At 58.5% G+C, this 18491-nt stretch overlaps 1 protein-coding gene across 1 annotated transcript; it reads left to right on the top strand.

Annotated features, from left to right (window-relative positions):
• Positions 1-7770: 7770 nt before the first annotated feature.
• On the top strand, positions 7771-18177 carry TLR9 (toll like receptor 9). The gene is made up of 5 exons (XM_043587511.1): positions 7771-7884; positions 9606-9756; positions 9891-10012; positions 13941-14043; positions 14941-18177. The coding sequence occupies exons 2-5, from the start codon at positions 9691-9693 to the stop codon at positions 18031-18033; spliced, it is 3384 nt and encodes a 1127-aa protein (XP_043443446.1). The 5' UTR covers positions 7771-7884; positions 9606-9690; the 3' UTR covers positions 18034-18177.
• The last annotated feature ends 314 nt before the right edge of the window (positions 18178-18491 follow it).

Below are 18491 nucleotides of genomic sequence, written 5' to 3'. Positions count from 1 at the left end.
CACAGGTTCATTTGCTAACTGCCAGGTAGGTCAGTCTGGCTCCCAATCAGGGCAGGGCCTGCAGCCAGGCCCGCCTCGAGGTGCCAGTGCGTCGCAGGGGGCGCTCAGGAAACGTCTCTAGGAAAAGGGAGGCCGCTCAAAAACACAGGCGCTTCCATCCTCATGCAAACCCCTTCCCGGCCATAAGTGAGGGTACGCGCGGATCTCACCCCACTTGGAAACCCACCTAGATTGGGGCGCAGAGACTTGCCCGCGCACTCCCGGACGCGCCCCGGCCACAGACCCGTCGGCTCACGGTCTATAGGCACACGCGCGTGCGAGTGCGCCCACGGATGCCCGACCACACGGAGGCCCCGTTCTTCCCCACAAACAGGCACGCGCAGGCGCGCGGACACGCCGATCAACTCCGCGCGAAAGTCTCACCCGGAACAAGACACACAGTGCGCGCACGCGCGGCCCCGAGTCCCCGCCCCCTCCCGGCCTCGCCCGTCGGGGGCGGGGCGCTCTGGGCCGGGTCCTGCGGCACCGCCCGGGAAGCTGCGCGAGGCTGGGCGGCCGCCGCCACATCCTCCTCCTCCTCCGGGTCCAGGCGAGCGGAGCGGGTCCAGGGCCGAGCCGAGGGCTCCAAGGGCGCTGGTGGAGCGGGGCACGGAGCCATGGCGCACCAGACGGGCATCCACGGTGAGGGAGGATGGTGGGCGGCCAAGGAGCCGAGGGTATCCGCTCGAGGCTGCGCCCCCTCCCCGGCGCTCAGCCATTCTCTCCTCCCTGGCACCAGCCTAGGGAAGCTTCCTGTTCTCTTTTGCAGCCGGCGGTCGCCTGGGGTGGGCACATATGGGGGCGTGCGGCTTACTGTGCATAGTTGGGAGTGGGTGTGCATGTACACAGCTGTAGTGGAAATATCTGTGTGCCCATCTGATGTGGATGTGCTTGTGTGTGCCCATCTATATATTTTTGTTCCTTTCTGGGGGTGGGTGTACCCGGATGTGCACATCTGGGGGAGTGTGCACGCATGTGCACTTGTGTGTACAGTCCTGGGTGTGCACATCTGGATGTGACTGCTTGTGTATGTCTAGGGTCATTCATGCACATGCACTAATAGCTGATTGAATGGACACTGTCGCATGGAACCATCTTTAGGCATCAGTGTTTTGTGACTGTGTGCACATGTCTGTGGGTGTCTGTGTGCACAGTTTGGGTACATCTCAATGTGCATTTGTTACCATGGATGCATGTAGCAGATGTGTCTGTGTAAGGATTGTGTGGGTTTGTGTCTGTATGAGGAGGGTTCCCTGACCTTTGACTCCTCCCTGGACCCTCACATACTTGAGCAAGCTAGACTGGGGAAAACCTGGGACAGGGCCTTCAGAGTGGGATGGGGAGAGTTGCCAATCTGACCTTGACCTCTGACCTCCCTACCATTTTCCACTCTGATCTCCTGAGTCTGCCCCAGCTAGGGTTAGAAGGTGCCAGCTCCAGGCTGAAGGCAGAGAAAAGGGTCCAAATATGGGGTTTGTGAGGAGGGTCCTGGCTTTAGAGACTCCAGGCCAGGTCTCCCTACCCCAAGCCTCTCCAGCCTAGAGCATCATCCCATTCCCCAAGGGCTTAGTTTCCTCTTTACACTGGCTGGGGAGAAGCAGGAGCCAGGTGTCCTGACCCCTCCGGGGCCTCAGTGTCCCCCTCTGTCCCTAGCCTGGGAGGACTTCCTGGCCTGTGGGAAAAGCCCAGGCTGCTTGCCCAGACAGCCTGGTGGTTTGGCCATCAGCCATTCCTCCCACCACACCAGGATCCCCAGCCCGGGGACACCACCACCATCGACCAGCCTGACTGCCTGGATCTTGACTTGGCTTGTGGTTGTGGCCGCTTGGTGGCTAGACCGCCTAGAGGGTTTCCCTGGCCCCGCCCCACAGGACCAGAAAAGGCCAGAGTCTGGGTCAGGGCCAGCCTCCTACCAGGTGGGCCAGCTTCTCCAGAAGGAGCTGGAGGAGCTGGAGGGGTGGCTTCATGACTCAGCCCACAGAAGGGAACACTGCCCCCTGGACCTGCCCCTTCCTTCCCCTTTGTCTGGTCACTGCTGCTGCCTCCATCTGGAGGAGATCGGAAGCTGTGGCCCCTGTTCCCTGCTCAGGGCTGACAGGTCCTGTGGCCAGGGCTCTGCCTCACTCCTTCATTTCCCACATGGTGAGACAGGCCTGGCTAGGGGATCACTGGGAAGTGCCCATGAGCAGCTCTCTCCTTCCCATTTCTGGCCTGGGGAGGTGGAAGCTGAGATCGATTGCCCTGGATGCCCAGATGCCAGCCCAGTGTGGCTATACCTGTGGATCTGGTGACCTCAGAGCAGGGAGAGGGAGGGGGGGAGGGAGGGACTTGTAACTTGAGGCTATGGGGTAAGGGGAGGGCAGGGCAGCAGAGGCAGAAGGGTGGGGGGGGGGGGAGCATGAATCTTTGATGATAGAGGCTCTGGTGTCCCAGGCCTGGCCTCTGGATTATTGATGGTGGCTGAGGAGTCATGGGGTGGGGGGCGGGGAATGTCTCTTCCACTACTGGGGTGTCACTTTGTCTTAGTAACTCTAGAAGGGGCGTGGCAGCCTCTCCCTTAGGGGAGCTTCTTGGCTTTCCCTCCCAGAAGGTCTGAGCAGGTGGAAAGGGCAGTTCAGCACAGCCTGCGCTGCCATCATTACAGTAGTAAAATTTTAAATTTAACAGTTATTCGTAAAGTCTGCACTACTGAGCATTTTTTTCCCATCTACTCCTTAGCACAGCCCTCTGCACCTTGAGAGTATTAGCTCCACAGTATAGATGAGTCTGAGGCTCAGTGAGGTCAGAGGTCACACACAACTATGGGAAAGGTGGAGACCCAGAGGCCAGGCTTTTCCTCAGGGATTTGCTTGGGGTCTGCTGATAAGCAGCCCTGTCCTCGCCCAGTGGGACTGTGTCTCCATGCCATGGTACTTGGTTGGGACCCTGCTCCCCCAGAGGCCATGGAGGATGGTACACAGCCTGACTTCTCAGGCTCAGGGTCACCCTGCATGAGGGGCCCCTGAGGACATGACCAGAGTTTGTTTTCCTAAAGGCCCCCACCCCCTGCCCTCAAGCTGCCCAGTCTGGGCCCTATAAATACTCTCTGACCTCAGCTCTCCAGCTGTGTTCCTGCAGAATTCTTCTGACCCCTGGATAGCCTCAAGGTCATGCTGGCCTGGCCCTAGCACACGTAGAGACCCAAGTCGGGCCCCTCCTCACTTGAACTTTGGTTTCTGTGTCTTTACCACTGGTAGATCTGTGACGTTCCTGGTCTCACCTCTGTGTTTGGGTCCTTGGTCATTGGCTGTCATCTTCCAGCTGTGACCCAAGGACCAAGACAGGGTCTGTTTTGGAGAGTTCCTGATTGCCATTCCTCCTCTAGGAACATTCTGGACTGCCTAAGGGCTGGGCACTTAGTGCCCCTAGCAGGGTTGTGCTAGGGCAGGGCTGTGCTAGGGCTGGGCTCAGGACCTCTCAGGGTTAGGCAGCCTGGCTGGTGGGCTGGGTGTGCATGCGTGTGTGTTTGTGTGTATGCTTTGTACATCTTCTTGCCTGGACATGTCTTAGCCGGGTTCTGCATTTGCCTATGTGTTTGTTAGCACTCTGGGGACTGTGTTCTTGTGTATGTTTGTGTGTCGAAATGTGTGTGTCCATTTATGTTTGACCAGCTGAATATGTTGTCATGTGTGAGGGTATTTGCATTTCTCCTCCACTGTGTCACATAGATGTTTATGTGTTACATTCACATGTGCTGGACTGAGCACGTACCTGATGGCACATGCAACAGGTGGTGCACGTGTGCGTGTATGTGTGCGTGTGATTGCATGTGTGTGTTAACGGACATAGTGGTCAGTGCATACTGGGGGCATGTGTTCATGTATTTCTGTGTTTGTGGATATGACAGAACTGGGAGTGTCAGAGGCCACTTCAGTGCTGGGCCTTCCTAGGGGACAGGGGACAGTTGGGGGCCATTCACTCTGGTTAGCCTGGCCTGGCCCAGAGCCTGCCCCATCCTTGAATGTGCTGGCCCATCCCTGCCTACCCTGTCACCAGAGCTATCTCAGCCAGCAGGCCACACTGCTGGCTAAATTTGGGAGCTTATGTTTGTGGACCGTGTCAGGTTCCCAGTCACATGGGGGGGCCATATTTAACCCGGCTCCCAGCTCCACCACCAGACCACACAGGACGGAGCAGGCCCTGAACGTGTCCCTGCCCACCCTGCTCACGCTGCCTGCTTATCCCTCACCATGTTTCTTGTTCTTGTAGCCACCGAAGAGCTGAAGGAATTCTTCGCCAAGGCACGGGCTGGCTCTATCCGGCTCATCAAAGTCGTCATTGAGGACGGTGAGTGCCCCGTACTGCCCCCTTTGATAAGCTAGGGCATAGGTGGGGGGCTAGACCCAGCTGCTTCTCTGGGAGCTGCCGGGACATTTGCCTCTAGCCCCTTCAGGACCTCACTTGCTCCCTCTGGGGACTGGAGGTGCTTTGTAGGAGAGCGTCACTGGTGGGCATGATCATTACCCCTGTTACACAGAACAAGAAATAAAAGCTGGGATGACAGCAAGGAGGGCCCTGCCCAGAGGTCCTGTCCAGCTCCCCAGAAGCTATGTGGGGGTCAGAGGCCTAGCCAGGATGCTATGCTGGGCATGGGAGCAGGAGATCAGTGAGGCCAGGCACTGCCCCATGTGGCGAGTGCCACTCACCTCCCTCTATGATCGGCAGGCTGGCGTGGCCGGGGGGGAGTCCCAAGGAGAAGCTGGGGCCCTGCCCTTGGGAAGTGCCCCTACAACAGGGCAAAGGGACTTGTGCCCAGCTTGGTTTGACAACATGACCGGGGGATTCCAGGCTTGGCTGAGCCTTGGCTGAGCCTTGGCCTGGACACTGGGAACCTGAGGTTTGCACAGGGTGGGTGCTCCTCATATTGGGGTGGGAGTGGGTGAGCTTGAGCTGAGGCTTGAAGTGAGGGGAGGGTTTGGGGAGGTAGAGGATGAGGCTGAGGCTTGGTGGCGACTCCTCCCCTTCCCTTCGTGCTAAGGGTTGTCCCTAGAGGTGATGGGTACAGACACTGGGCGTGGGCTGGGCGCCCCATGAATCCTTGGTAGCCAGCAGTAGTGGGCCCTTTAGGGCCACCCCCCCCCCCCAAATGGGCTTGGTGCCCAGCTAACTTTTCACCCATTGAATTGGTACAAAGCAAGTTCTACCCAGACCCAGAATTCACCCCAGACTTTAGTGCCAGAGCTGTGCTGGATTTTGTCTGGGGTCCCCAAGTTCAGATGCCCTCAGAGGTCAGGTCGTGGTCACTGTAGTAGGTCAAGAATGAAGGCTTCCCGTGGTGACAGGCCACAGCCTCCCTGCCCCCTGAAGAGATAGACTCATCAACCTTAGCTCTCAGCCTTCCCTGTCGCCTCCCAGACAGGACACCTCGACTAATGTTTACCAGGAGGAATCTCTAGGTGGGCTCTTATCTCTGTTCTGCATTTTAGTTGTTGGGGCACCTGGGAGTCCCCAGGAAGGTTCAGGCACCTTGACAGGGAGCCACTGCCCATCTCCTACTGAGTGAGGCTTGAGCTCCTTCTAGAGTATCCGTTAATTCCACTTATTATGTAAAACTTCCCATTTTGAAAATGTTGGCAACAAATTAAACACTGTTGGCAGTACTGTTGGGCCGACTGCCTGCTGTTTTTCACCCTTGACCCCATCTGAGTTCTAGGAGGATAGGCAAGGAGTCCGAGGCCTGCAGAGAGGAGCTGGGCTGGTGGGCCTGGCATGTTTGGCCCTCATCAGGAGGGCCTGGTGGTCAGGTACCCCCTGGCCAGGTGTTGATTAACGCTTGCCCCAGGTCTTCTGCCACCCTGGGACTGTGCACCCCTGGGCTGATGTTGGGTGCCCACCCAAGACCCTGTGGGTGGATAGGTCAAGTATATGTCCAGCCTCAATGGCCCATTCAGCCAGTGTGCACCAGCCAGGGAGGTGGCCGGCCTATTGACCCCAGGCGTTAAGAGGTTTGTTAATTTGGGGGGGGGGGGGACTACAGCTGGCCAGTGGCAACAGAGTACAGATTTATATAGTATCTGATAAGAGCCCCTGTCTCCCTCTTTCCCACATGCTTTTGCTCTGGCAGGTCCCTGTGGCCTGAGGCTAGGCCCCACCTCCCTCAGCACAGTTGTTCTGAGAATGGTGTGCTGCAGGTACCCCTAGAATCTTAGGCCAAGAGAGGAGGGGAGCAGGAAGTGACACAGTGGGGCTGTGCCTGAGCAGCCATGCCAGTGGGGTGGGTCTGAGTGTGTGGGTGATTGTGAGGGGACTGCATTGTTGGTGGCTGTGGGCAGTGCAGCCACATGTCTTCTCGTGTTTGTCCATGCTTAGTTATCTGTGGGAGCATTCTCGAGGCCATTTCTGTGCATATATGTGTGTGTTCATATAGCTGGCAGCTCTGTGCTTCATTCATTCGTTCGCTTGTTCGCAGATTCAGTCACGTAGCCTCATCTTTCAGGGACTTGGGGGCTCCAGGGAAAGGTGGGTGGAGTGGCCGGCAGACCTGAGCCCCAGCCAAGAGGGCCCATGGTCTGAGGTGGGTATGGGAGATGGCTACTCCTTGGCTCACCCGGCCTCTGCCCCCAGAGCAGCTCGTGCTAGGTGCCTCGCGGGAGCTGGCGGGCTGCTGGGACCAGGACTACGACAGGGCCGTGCTGCCGCTGCTGGATGCCCAGCAGCCCTGTTATCTGCTCTACCGCCTGGACTCGCAGAACGCCCAGGGCTTCGAGTGGCTCTTCCTCGCCTGGTCACCTGACAATTCTCCTGTGAGTCCTAAGGATCCCTGCCCAGTTCCCAGACCAGGGGAGAGGGGAAGCTGGATCTGAATGAAATAACAAGACCCTGCCCTGGGAAGTCCAAGGGGAGAGATACCAGGTCCTGCCTCAGAGTCTGAAACAGGACAAGGCCCTGTGCTTGGAGCCCGATGTCTCCCAGAGGCCCCCCAGCCACCTCAGCCTGGCTCTGGGAGGCAGAGATGTTGGGCTGGGGAGGCTCCACCCACTCTCGTCCTCGCACCCTGCTGCGCCCTCTGCTGGGTATATGGGCACAAAGCGATGACCTGGTTCCCACCCAGAGGCTCTGGCCTGCTTCTCTAGAGAGACAGCGCTGCCCGGATGGGTCTCACAGCTTAGCTCCTGTCCTTCAGGTGCGGCTGAAGATGCTGTATGCAGCCACACGGGCTACAGTGAAGAAGGAGTTTGGGGGCGGCCACATCAAGGATGAGCTCTTTGGGACTGTGAAGGTAGGCTCCCTAGGCCAGGCCCCACCAAGCTGGGATCACAGGCCCACAGAGTGTGGGATGTTATGCAGGGTCACATAGGAAGTGGGTGCCAGGCTTGGGGAGGAGTGGAGAGGGCTGGGAAAGTCCAGGGGCTGCAAGCTGGGGTGCTCAGTGGGCTTCTGCCAGCCCAGCAACCCAAGGTGCCCATTTATGCTTCTGCATCCACTGGCCAGGATGACCTCTCCTTTGCTGGGTACCAGAAGCACCTCTCGTCCTGTGCAGCGCCCGCCCCGTTGACCTCAGCTGAGAGAGAGCTTCAGCAGATCCGTATTAACGAGGTGGGTGCACCAGACCAATGGTCAAAAGTCCCACCCTGAGGCCCTCCAGGTAACGTTAGGCCCAGCTGGCCGGGCCTGTGCTCCAGTGGGGCTACACCCTGGTTAGGCAGGTAAGGGCCTCACTCACTCTTTACTCGTCCCCAGGTGAAGACGGAGATCAGCGTGGAGAGCAAGCACCAGACCCTGCAGGGCCTCACCTTCCCACTGCAGCCAGCAGCCCAGAGGGCACTTCAGCAGCTCAAACAGAAGACCATCAACTACATCCAGCTGGTGGGTGCCTGTCCCTGCCCCAGGCACACATGCAGGGCACACCGTGCCCCTCCCCTGCTCTTGCTCAGACGTGCACGGATGTGCATTCAGTACCCAGTCTGTCCTCTTCAGCTCACCTATGTACTTGCGGGGACCCACTCTCCCCCCTCCTGCTCCCCTGTCGCTCCCTGTTCCTGTTTGAGTGCAGACGCCTCATACAGTAGATGCAATGTGTTCCCCTGCCTTGCCCAGTCCTTGCTCACATGCAGGGACATGTGTGAGACACTGTCCCCATTCTGCCCTTCTTACTGTGTACACGTACTCAGCCTGGAGTTCACACTGACTCCTCAGACCTGAGCCCCTTCCTGTCCTAGACTCCCTCTGCAGCTCCCCTGACTGCCCCCTTCCCCAGGTTGGGTCTTTCTGCTCCAGTGGCCTAGGCTTCCCGCTTTCTTTCTTTTTCTTTTTCTTTTTTTTTTAATGTTTACGTATTTATTTTTGAAACAGAAAGCACGTGCCCATGCATGCATGATCAGGGGAGGGGCAGAGAGGGCAAGAGAGAATCCCAAGCAGGCTCTGTGCTGTTAGCACAGACCCCAGCACAGGGCTCAGTCTTCTGAACTGTGAGATCATGACTTTAAATCAAGAGTCGGGGAGCACCTGGGTGGCTCAATCAGTTAAGCATCCAACTCTTGGTTTTGGCTCAGGTCATGATCTTATGGTTTGTGAGTTCGAGCCCCTCGTTGGGCTCCACAGTGACAGTGCAGAACCTGCTTGGGATTCTCTCTCTCTCTTTGCCCTTCTCCTGCTCAAGTGTGCTATGTCTCTCTCTCTGTCTCGCTCTCTCAAAATAAATACACAATTGAAAAAAAGGGGGGGCACCTGGGTGCCTCAGTCAGTTGAGCATCCAACTTCAGCAGCTTAGGTCACTATGTCGCAGTTTATGAGTTCGAGCCCTACATGGGGCTCTCCACTGTCAGCACAGAGCCTGCTTTGGAGCCTCTGTCCCCCCCCCCCCCCCCGCCGCCCCTCTCTTTGCCCCTCCCCCACTCATTTTAAATAAAACAACAAAAAAAAAAGAAATCAAAAGGAGGACGCTTAACTAACTGAGCCACCCAGGTACGCCTTCTTTTTTTTTTTTAATGTAAGCCCTATGCCTGTGACTCCTGGGTGGCTCGGTTGGGTGTCCGACTTCATCTCAGGTCATGATCTCGCGGTTCACAAGTTTGAGCTCTGTGTCAGGCTCTGTTCTGACAGCTCAGAGCCTGGAGCCTGCTTCAGATTCTGTGTCTGCCTCTCTCTCTTCCCCTCCCCTGCTTGTGCTCTTTCTCTTTCTCAAAAATAAGTAAAAACATTAAAGCCCCAACGTGGGGCTTGAACTCACAAGATCGAGTCACATGTTCCGCTGACTGAGCTAGCCAAGTGCTCCTAGACTTCCCCATTCCAAGCAAAATGATGTGTCCCCCAAGAGGCCTCTCCCTCAGGTGGAGACCTTCCCCACTGTCCTGTCCACTGCCCCTGGTGGGACTTCCTCCTCTCGTAGAGCTTTCAAAGGCAGAGGTGGGGGCTCAGGAGTGGCCTCTTCGTGGGGACCCCATGGTGGATGGCCACTGAGGTGGGGAATCCTGGGAAAGGGAGACCACAGTCAGACTCCTGCCTGTCACCTTGGGGACTTCTTGTTTGCTAGGGTGGGTCCGGGCCCTCTGCTGCTCAGGCCCTCACCTCGCCCTTACCCTTGGTAGAAGCTGGACCTGGAGCGGGAGACCATTGAGCTGGTGCACACAGAGCCCACGGAAGTGGCCCAGCTGCCCTCGAGGGTGCCCCGAGATGCTGCCCGCTACCACTTCTTCCTCTACAAGCACACCCATGAGGGTGACCACCTTGAGTCTGTGGGTGAGTGGCCACAGCAGCGCCCCCACGCCCGTGGCTGAATAGAAGCAACACTGGCCTATGGCTGGGTGGGCTTGCTGCAGGGGGCGTGGGTCAGCAGGTCCCCCAGCCTCTGCTCACGTCCCCATTCCCCACAGTGTTCATCTACTCGATGCCGGGGTACAAGTGCAGCATCAAGGAGCGCATGCTCTATTCCAGCTGTAAGAGTCGCCTCCTCGACTCTGTGGAGCAGGACTTCCAGCTGGAGATCTCCAAGAAGGTGGGTGCCCATTCCCCAGAGCCTCATCAACCAAGGGGCCTTTAACACCACCCTCCACATGGGGCATTGGAGTCCCAAGACAGTGGCAGGGCAGGGGTCATTATTGCCTTGTGGGATGGATGTGGATGAGGCCCAAGGGGTAGCATTCATTCCCAAGGTGCCCATCTGACTGGTGGCATGGACAAGCCCTTGTCTTGGCCGCCCATGACTCTGCTCTCCCAGGGTCTGAAAGGCAGATAGGGTGTCACCAAGGCGTACAGGGCAGTGGGCCCCAGCAATGCGTTCCTGGAGGTGGCATTCCAGGTGGGGGGATCTGGGAGGAGACCCAAGGCTAGAGTGTGAGAGGTCAAGGGGCTGCCCTAGGAGTGGAGGTGACCAAGGGTGGTATGTGTCGGGGGCCCCCCACCAGACCACTGCCTTGCCCCATGCAGATTGAGATTGGAGATGGGGCGGAGCTGACAGCCGAGTTCCTCTACGACGAGGTGCACCCCAAACAACACGCCTTCAAGCAGGCCTTCGCCAAGCCCAAGGGCCCAGGGGGCAAGCGGGGCCACAAGCGCCTCATCCGTGGTCCTGGCGAGAACGGGGATGACAGCTAGGTGGCCGGACCTGAGCTGCCCTGGCATGTGGACTGTGGGGCTGTGTGCCCCACCGCTCCTGGCCACCTGCCTCCTTCCCAGCCTGGGCTCCAGGGGAGGGTTGCTTCTTGTGGGGCAGGAGGGCTGCTGACAGAACACTCTTGCAGCTTCTGAGAGCCACTGGAACTGGCATTTTGTGACCTTCCCCTGTTGCTGTCCCTGCCTCTCATCTGTGTGCCCAGGGGGTCTGGGGACCCTGCCTGCCTGGCTCAAGGGCGCTGGGTAGGGAGCCTAGAATGAGCTTGGCCCCCAGGGGAACTGAGACTAGGATCCTAGCACATCCCAGAAGCCTTGGCCACAGGGGTGGGTTTAGTCAGGGCTGGGGTAGGGTGTCCCTGCAGAATAAGATGGTTGAATGCTGTATTTTTTAAAGAATAAAATATTTTTAAATCAACACCTGAGTCTGGCCCTGAGGGATCCACCTCTGACACTGGGAATCGGGAGGCCCCGTGTATATAACTGCATGCTTTCACCTTCGAAGCGGGTCTGTGAGCCTGTTAGGTGGGGCTCCAGCACTCCTGGCTACAGGTGTATGGGAAGACGTGTGTCTGTGTGCGTGAGAACACAAGCCTCACACAGGTCCCCTTGTTGACAGGAGCTTGGCCCAAAAGGCAGGCACACCTTCATGGTGATATGGAGCATCTGGGTGTATTAGTGTCCTGTGGTTGCTGTAACAAAATACCATAAGCTTAGTGGCTTAAACCCCCACATATTTACTATCTTAGCACTTCTTGTGAACCTAACAGGGTCAAAGTCTGATAGGGCTGAAATCCAGTTGCTGGCAGGACTTGTTCCTTTGGGAGGAGGGGGGGAGCATCTGTCACCTTGTCTGGCTTGAAAAGGCTGCCTGCATTCCCTGCTCCCATCTTCAAACCAGAGAGGTGGTATCTCCGATCCTGCTTCCCGGTCACATGCCTCCTTCAGTAGTCAGACCCCCTGTGCCTCTGTCTCAAGGATGCTTGTGATTATATTCACCTCCCCGCTTTCCAGATACTCTCCCCGCTCAGGATCCTTCACTTCCTCCCATCTGCAAGGCCCCTTTTATCCTGTATAGTAACATATTCATAGATTCTGGGGATTAGGATGTGGATCTCCTTGGGGCATTCTTCAGTCTGCCACACTGGGTACATTCTGCCTGCTGGGCTTCCTGGCCTCTTTGGGGCTGCGGCATGGATCTTGGACCTCTGGATCTTGGTGTCTCCAGTCCACACGTGTGTGTGTGCGTGAAGACCTGTCAGCTCATTGGCCCTCTCCCTCATATTTGCGTTTCTGCCCACAAGGGTCTGGCTCCCTGGTCCCAGGGTCTCTGGGAGGGACTCTTTAGGCTTGGGATTCAGTGGGAGCCAGAAATTCAGTCTGTACCTGAGAAGGGGGTGGGAGACCCCTCCTATGCCAGGTGGGAGGTGTGTAGGGATGGGGACATGAGGGGTCAGTGGCTGGGACTCAGCTGCTGAATGGGCACTGTCCTTTCTTTGGGGAGCACATCTTGGGCTGAGGCTCAGGGGAGTGTCCCATCCCTGAGGCCTTTCCCAGCCCCTACTAAAGACCCTAGAATTACAAAGAGGAGAGCTGGAACCCTAGTCAGGATCTAGAGAGGGTGGCCTGTCCTCATCCATCCCCAAACACTGGTTCCTAGGTGGGTAGGAAGACCGTGCCATCACTCCCACACTGCTAAAGCCCTGGGCCTGTGTGCCAGCTGGATGCCTGGCAGCCTGGAACCTACCTTCCAGGATAGCCACCCAGAGGTGGGCATGGAAAAGCAAGGGTAGCAGGTATCTAGCCCAAGCCAAAGCCCTATTTGTTCATTCATTAATTCATCCAGCCATCATTCAGAGACATTCTGTGCCTGCCCAGAGCTGAGTGCTGGAGACTCATGGGCTTAGCAAATCGTGACCACCTTATGATGTTCTGGGCACTCTCGGCCCTGGGTATACAGACAAAAAGACTCTTGCCATTAAGAAGCAGACATTCCAGCAGGGGAATAAGACAAACTACAAGAAACCATGGAAAATCAATGGTATGATGTGTTAGCAGGTAAAAACTTAGGACGAAGAAAAGCAGCAGGTAAAAGGGGCTTAGGAGTGCCAGATCCAGGGTGAGAGGTGTAAAAGAAGGTTGGGGAAGGCCTCCAGAGGGTAATGTGTGAGCTGAGATATAAAGGGGGCAATGGAAGGGGCCATGTGAATATCTAGGAAAAGAGCTTCCAGGCAGAGCGAACAGTAAGTCCAAAGGCCCTGGGGTGGGAAACTGCATGGGACTATTCAAGCCAGAGAAAGGAGGCCAGTGTGGGTAGAGACCAGTCGGGGAGGCAATGGGAGGCCAGATCCCATAGGACCTTTTTGGCCATTATGTGGACTGTGCCTTTGATTCCAGAAAGGGCCAAGGAGGAGTCTGAGCAGAGGAAGGACGTAACGTGACTTAGGGGCTCAATGTGAATAGGCTGTGGGGTAGGAGAGCAGAAGCAGGGCAACCCACGACTTGGTGGTAACTGCACTGGTCTAGGAAGAGATGATGGCGGCTCAGGCCAGGCCGGTGAATGTGGAGATGGTGGGCGATGGGCAGATTCTGAAGGTGGAGCCAACAAGACTTGCTGAGGGGCCCAGGTCACCCTGAGACTTTGGGCCTGTTATGATCTACTGGGTCAGAGGGAGCATGTGAAGATCCACTCAGCTGGCCCAGCTGTGGGGTGGGGTAGGTGCTTGGACAGGCCCCCAGGCACACTGGGGATGCAGATGAGGAGGCCCTGCTCCTGGAGGAAGTGGCTAGCTGTGGTGGAGGCAGGTGCAGCCTGGCTGGGGCCAATGCTGCTGTGCTCCCGGGTATGTCAGGCCCTGCGGAGCTCTGGGGACGGGGCCGCAGGGACAGGGAAAGGGCAGATGTGGGAACCACTGGCCCGAGAGAGCTCCCTTTGGGGCAGGGGCCGAGGGGCTGAGGTGTGAGGGTGAGAGTCTTCTTGGGACAGGGTGCCCCGACATCGGGTCAGCACGCCCAGCCCACGTCCAGCACTGCCCTCAGTTCCAGTTTCTCATTGGCCTGACGCTGGGCTCTGGGCCTCCGTCTCTCCCTGATAACAGGTATGAGGCCCTCTCCTGCTGTGGCACACTGTTGGGATAGGGTGGGGGGCAGTGGGGGAGTGGAAAGAGGAAGGAGTGAAGGGGCTGTCTGCGTCTGCCTATGCAAATGGCCTCTGACTCACCACACCACCCACCACCTCTCGCTGTGGGCAGGATGGGGGCCAGGGAGGGGGCTACTGTGTTATTTCTAAATTCTCACTTCCTCTGTTCTCTGAGCCTACACTGTGGGAAGGGTCTGCGAGCTCCAGGCATTCTTCTCTGCCATCGCTGCCCAGTCTGCCATCCAGACCCTCTGGAGAAGCCCCCACTCCCTGTCATGGTAGGACAGCAGCCCTCAGGCCCCCAGGGAAGGGGGGCGGTGGGAGGTGGTGAGGGAGAGGCGGGTTTGGTGGCTGCAGACAATAGTGAAGGGGGTTATCCCCCAACCTGGCCCTGGGGACACTCACTGAACCCTGAAGATATCAGACCAGGCGCCTTTCTCTAGGCAATGAGACCCAAACCCATTGTGTGGATAAGAAGGCTGAGGCCTAGGGCTTCAATCAGTGGAGGCAAGGGGGCTACAAGCAAGGTGGACACGACAGGACTAGGCCCTGTCTGGCCCATTGCTGCCCACCCCCTCTGATCTGTTCTGACCTACAGTGGGTTGAGTGTTTGGGCTGGGAGAGGTGGGTAGAGGGGGAAGAGCTGGGCAGTGCCCATCCCAGCCAGGGCCCTGGGTGGTCCTCAGCCTGGACCCCAGCAGAAGACCTTCATTCCTTCCTGGGACTTGGCCAAAGGGAGAGGGAGGAGTTGGGGGAGGTTGGGGGAGGACACAGGGGGCTTTTCAGGGTGGCTGCATGGAAGGGAGCCAGATGACTCCTTGCTCAGGAAGGAAGAGAAATGACCTCTGAGGAAGGAAAAGGGAAAGTCAGGGAGAACCTGGTGGGCCTGTTGACTGCCTGCCTGGCTCTTCTGTCTGGCTGGGGTTTGGTTTTGAGTAAAAGTTCTAGATCGTGATTCTGGATTCCAGGTTGCAGAAGCAGTTCTGAGTTGAAGGCTGGGTCTGAGACTTGAGTCTAAGTTCTCCGTGAGGCCTAGAAGTGGGGTGGGTGCTGGGCAGAGAGGCAAGAGCCTCCCCGGGGAAGGCTTGGGGAGAGGGTTTAGGAGCCCTGTTGGGAGACCCCAGGAAGGGGGGCAGGTGGATTTGGGCTGGGGCTGCACACTCACAGTCCCACAGGGCCCCTGCCGTGGCGCCCTGCACCCCCTGTCTCTCCTGGTGCAGGCTGCCGCGCTGGCCGTGGCCCTGGCCCAGGGCACCCTGCCTGCCTTCCTGCCCTGTGAGCTCCAGCGCCACGGCCTGGTGAATTGTGACTGGCTGTTCCTCAAGTCCGTGCCCCACTTCTCGGCGGCAGCGCCCCGTGGTAACGTCACCAGCCTTTCCCTGTACTCCAACCGCATCCACCACCTCCACGACTCCGACTTTGTCCACCTGTCCAGCCTGCGGCGTCTCAACCTCAAATGGAACTGCCCACCCGCCAGCCTCAGCCCCATGCACTTCCCCTGTCACATGACCATTGAGCCCCACACCTTCCTGGCCGTGCCCACCCTGGAGGAGCTGAACCTGAGCTACAACAGCATCACGACAGTACCCGCCCTGCCCAGTTCCCTCGTGTCCCTGTCCTTGAGCCGTACCAACATCCTGGTGCTGGACCCTGCCAACCTCGCAGGGCTGCACTCCCTGCGCTTCCTGTTCCTGGATGGCAACTGCTACTACAAGAACCCCTGCCCGCAGGCCCTGCAGGTGGCCCCGGGTGCCCTCCTTGGCCTGGGCAACCTTACGCACCTGTCACTCAAGTACAACAACCTCACTGCGGTGCCCCGCGGCCTGCCCCCCAGCCTGGAGTACCTGCTATTGTCCTACAACCACATCATCACCCTGGCACCTGAGGACCTGGCCAACCTGACCGCCCTGCGTGTGCTCGATGTGGGTGGGAACTGCCGTCGCTGTGACCACGCCCGCAACCCCTGTATGGAGTGCCCCAAGGGCTTCCCGCACCTGCACCCTGACACCTTCAGCCACCTGAGCAAACTTGAAGGCCTGGTGTTGAAGGACAGCTCTCTCTACAACCTGAACCCCAGATGGTTCCATGCCCTGGGCAACCTCATGGTGCTGGACCTGAGTGAGAACTTCCTATACGACTGCATCACCAAAACCACAGCCTTCCAGGGCCTGGCCCAGCTGCGCAGACTCAACTTGTCTTTCAATTACCACAAGAAGGTGTCCTTTGCCCACCTGCATCTGGCGCCCTCCTTCGGGAGCCTGCTCTCCCTGCAGCAGCTGGACATGCATGGCATCTTCTTCCGCTCGCTCAGCGAGACCACGCTCCGGTCGCTGGTCCACCTGCCCATGCTCCAGAGTCTGCACCTGCAGATGAACTTCATCAATCAGGCCCAGCTCAGCATCTTCGGGGCCTTCCCTGGCCTGCGATACGTGGACCTGTCAGACAACCGCATAAGTGGAGCCATGGAGCTGGCGGCTGCCACGGGGGAAGTGGATGGTGGGGAGAGAGTCCGGCTGCTATCTGGGGACCTAGCTCTGGGCCCACCGGGCACCCCTAGCTCCGAGGGCTTTATGCCAGGCTGCAAGACCCTCAACTTCACCTTGGACCTGTCACGGAACAACCTAGTGACAATCCAGCCAGAGATGTTTGCCCGGCTCTCGCGCCTCCAGTGCCTGCTCCTGAGCCGCAACAGCATCTCGCAGGCAGTCAACGGCTCACAATTTATGCCGCTGACCAGCCTGCAGGTGCTGGACCTGTCCCATAACAAGCTGGACCTGTACCATGGGCGCTCTTTCACGGAGCTGCCGCGGCTGGAGGCCCTGGACCTCAGCTACAACAGCCAACCCTTCAGCATGCAGGGCGTGGGTCACAACCTCAGCTTTGTGGCACAGCTGCCGGCCCTGCGCTATCTCAGCCTGGCGCACAACGACATCCACAGCCGTGTGTCCCAGCAGCTCTGCAGCGCCTCGCTGCGGGCCTTGGACTTCAGCGGCAATGCCTTGAGCCGGATGTGGGCCGAGGGAGACCTGTATCTCCGCTTCTTCCGAGGCCTGAGGAGCCTGGTCCGGTTGGATCTGTCCCAGAATCGCCTGCATACCCTCTTGCCACGCACCCTGGACAACCTCCCCAAGAGCCTGCGGCTGCTGCGTCTCCGTGACAATTATCTGGCTTTCTTCAACTGGAGCAGCCTGGTCCTCCTCCCCAGGCTGGAAGCCCTGGACCTGGCGGGAAACCAGCTGAAGGCCCTGAGCAACGGCAGCTTGCCTAACGGGACCCAGCTCCAGAGGCTGGACCTCAGCAGCAACAGCATCAGCTTTGTGGCCTCCAGCTTTTTTGCTCTGGCCACAAGGCTGCGAGAGCTCAACCTCAGTGCCAACGCCCTCAAGACGGTAGAGCCCTCCTGGTTTGGTTCTCTAGCGGGCACCCTGAAAGTCCTAGATGTGACTGGCAACCCCCTGCACTGCGCCTGTGGGGCGGCCTTCGTGGACTTCTTGCTGGAGGTGCAGGCTGCAGTGCCTGGCCTGCCAGGCCACGTCAAGTGTGGCAGTCCAGGTCAGCTCCAGGGCCGCAGCATCTTTGCGCAGGATCTGCGCCTCTGCCTGGATGAGGCCCTCTCCTGGGACTGTTTTGGCCTCTCACTGCTGACCGTGGCCCTGGGCCTGGCCGTGCCCATGCTGCACCACCTCTGTGGCTGGGACCTCTGGTACTGCTTCCACCTGTGCCTGGCCTGGCTGCCCCGGCGGGGGCGGCGGCGGGGCACGGATTCCCTGCCCTACGATGCCTTTGTGGTCTTCGACAAGGCACAGAGCGCGGTGGCCGACTGGGTGTACAATGAGCTGCGGGTACGGCTAGAGGAGCGCCGTGGACGCCGAGCGCTCCGCCTGTGCCTGGAGGAACGTGACTGGCTACCCGGTAAAACGCTCTTTGAGAACCTGTGGGCCTCAGTTTACAGCAGCCGCAAGATGCTGTTTGTGCTGGCCCACACAGACAGGGTCAGCGGCCTCTTGCGCGCCAGCTTTCTGCTGGCCCAGCAGCGCCTGCTGGAGGACCGCAAGGACGTTGTGGTGCTGGTGATCCTGCGCCCTGACGCCCACCGCTCCCGCTATGTGCGGCTGCGCCAGCGCCTCTGCCGCCAGAGCGTCCTCCTCTGGCCCCACCAGCCCAGTGGCCAGCGCAGCTTCTGGGCCCAGCTGGGCACGGCCCTGACCAGGGACAACCAGCACTTCTATAACCAGAACTTCTGCCGGGGCCCCACGACGGCAGAGTGACCGCCCAGCACCCCAAGCCTCCTACACCTTGCCTGTCTGCCTGGGATGCCGGGCCTGCTGGCCCTGCAACACCACTGCTCTGCCTCCCCAACTCCCACCCCTGGCACATAGCAGATGCTCAATAAATGCTACTAGTAGGCTGAATGGCTAACCCTGAGCTCACTGAAGGTGTGAGTGGGAGGAAAGAAGGGAGAATTCGCCAGGCTTTCCTTCCTAAAGTGAGGAGGGACAAGAGGTGATTTGAGAGAAATTTAAAGGAGAAAAAGGGAGGGCCCACAGGACACAGGTCTGCAGGGGAGGGAAGCTGCTAAGGGCAGCTGCTTGGTCTGGAAAGCAGGCTGGGTCTCCTGCCCCTTTTAACCCCTCCCCATGTGTCCTGCTGTCCCCAGGCTGGGTCAGTACCTCTCTGTTGTATATTGGTCTCAGGATCTGTCTCCCACACCTGCAGGACTGAAAAT

The sequence above is a fragment of the Prionailurus bengalensis genome, chromosome A2 (assembly GCF_016509475.1).
Source record: "Prionailurus bengalensis isolate Pbe53 chromosome A2, Fcat_Pben_1.1_paternal_pri, whole genome shotgun sequence".
In the NCBI taxonomy this organism is placed as follows: Eukaryota; Metazoa; Chordata; class Mammalia; order Carnivora; family Felidae; genus Prionailurus; species Prionailurus bengalensis.
Note: the sequence above shows the minus strand (reverse complement) of the source record. Positions and strands in the feature narration are given on the sequence as shown.

Bases quoted from the DNA above. Each gene is read 5' to 3' on its own strand.
- TLR9 (XM_043587511.1), top strand. From the start codon at position 9,691: ATGCTGCCCGCTACCACTTCTTCCTCTACAAGCACACCCATGAGGGTG. The intron at 9,757-9,890 runs GTGAGTGGCCAC...CATTCCCCACAG, and splicing joins TGACCACCTTGAGTCTGTGG to TGTTCATCTACTCGATGCCG. The intron at 14,044-14,940 runs GTAGGACAGCAG...ACAGTCCCACAG, and splicing joins AGCCCCCACTCCCTGTCATG to GGCCCCTGCCGTGGCGCCCT.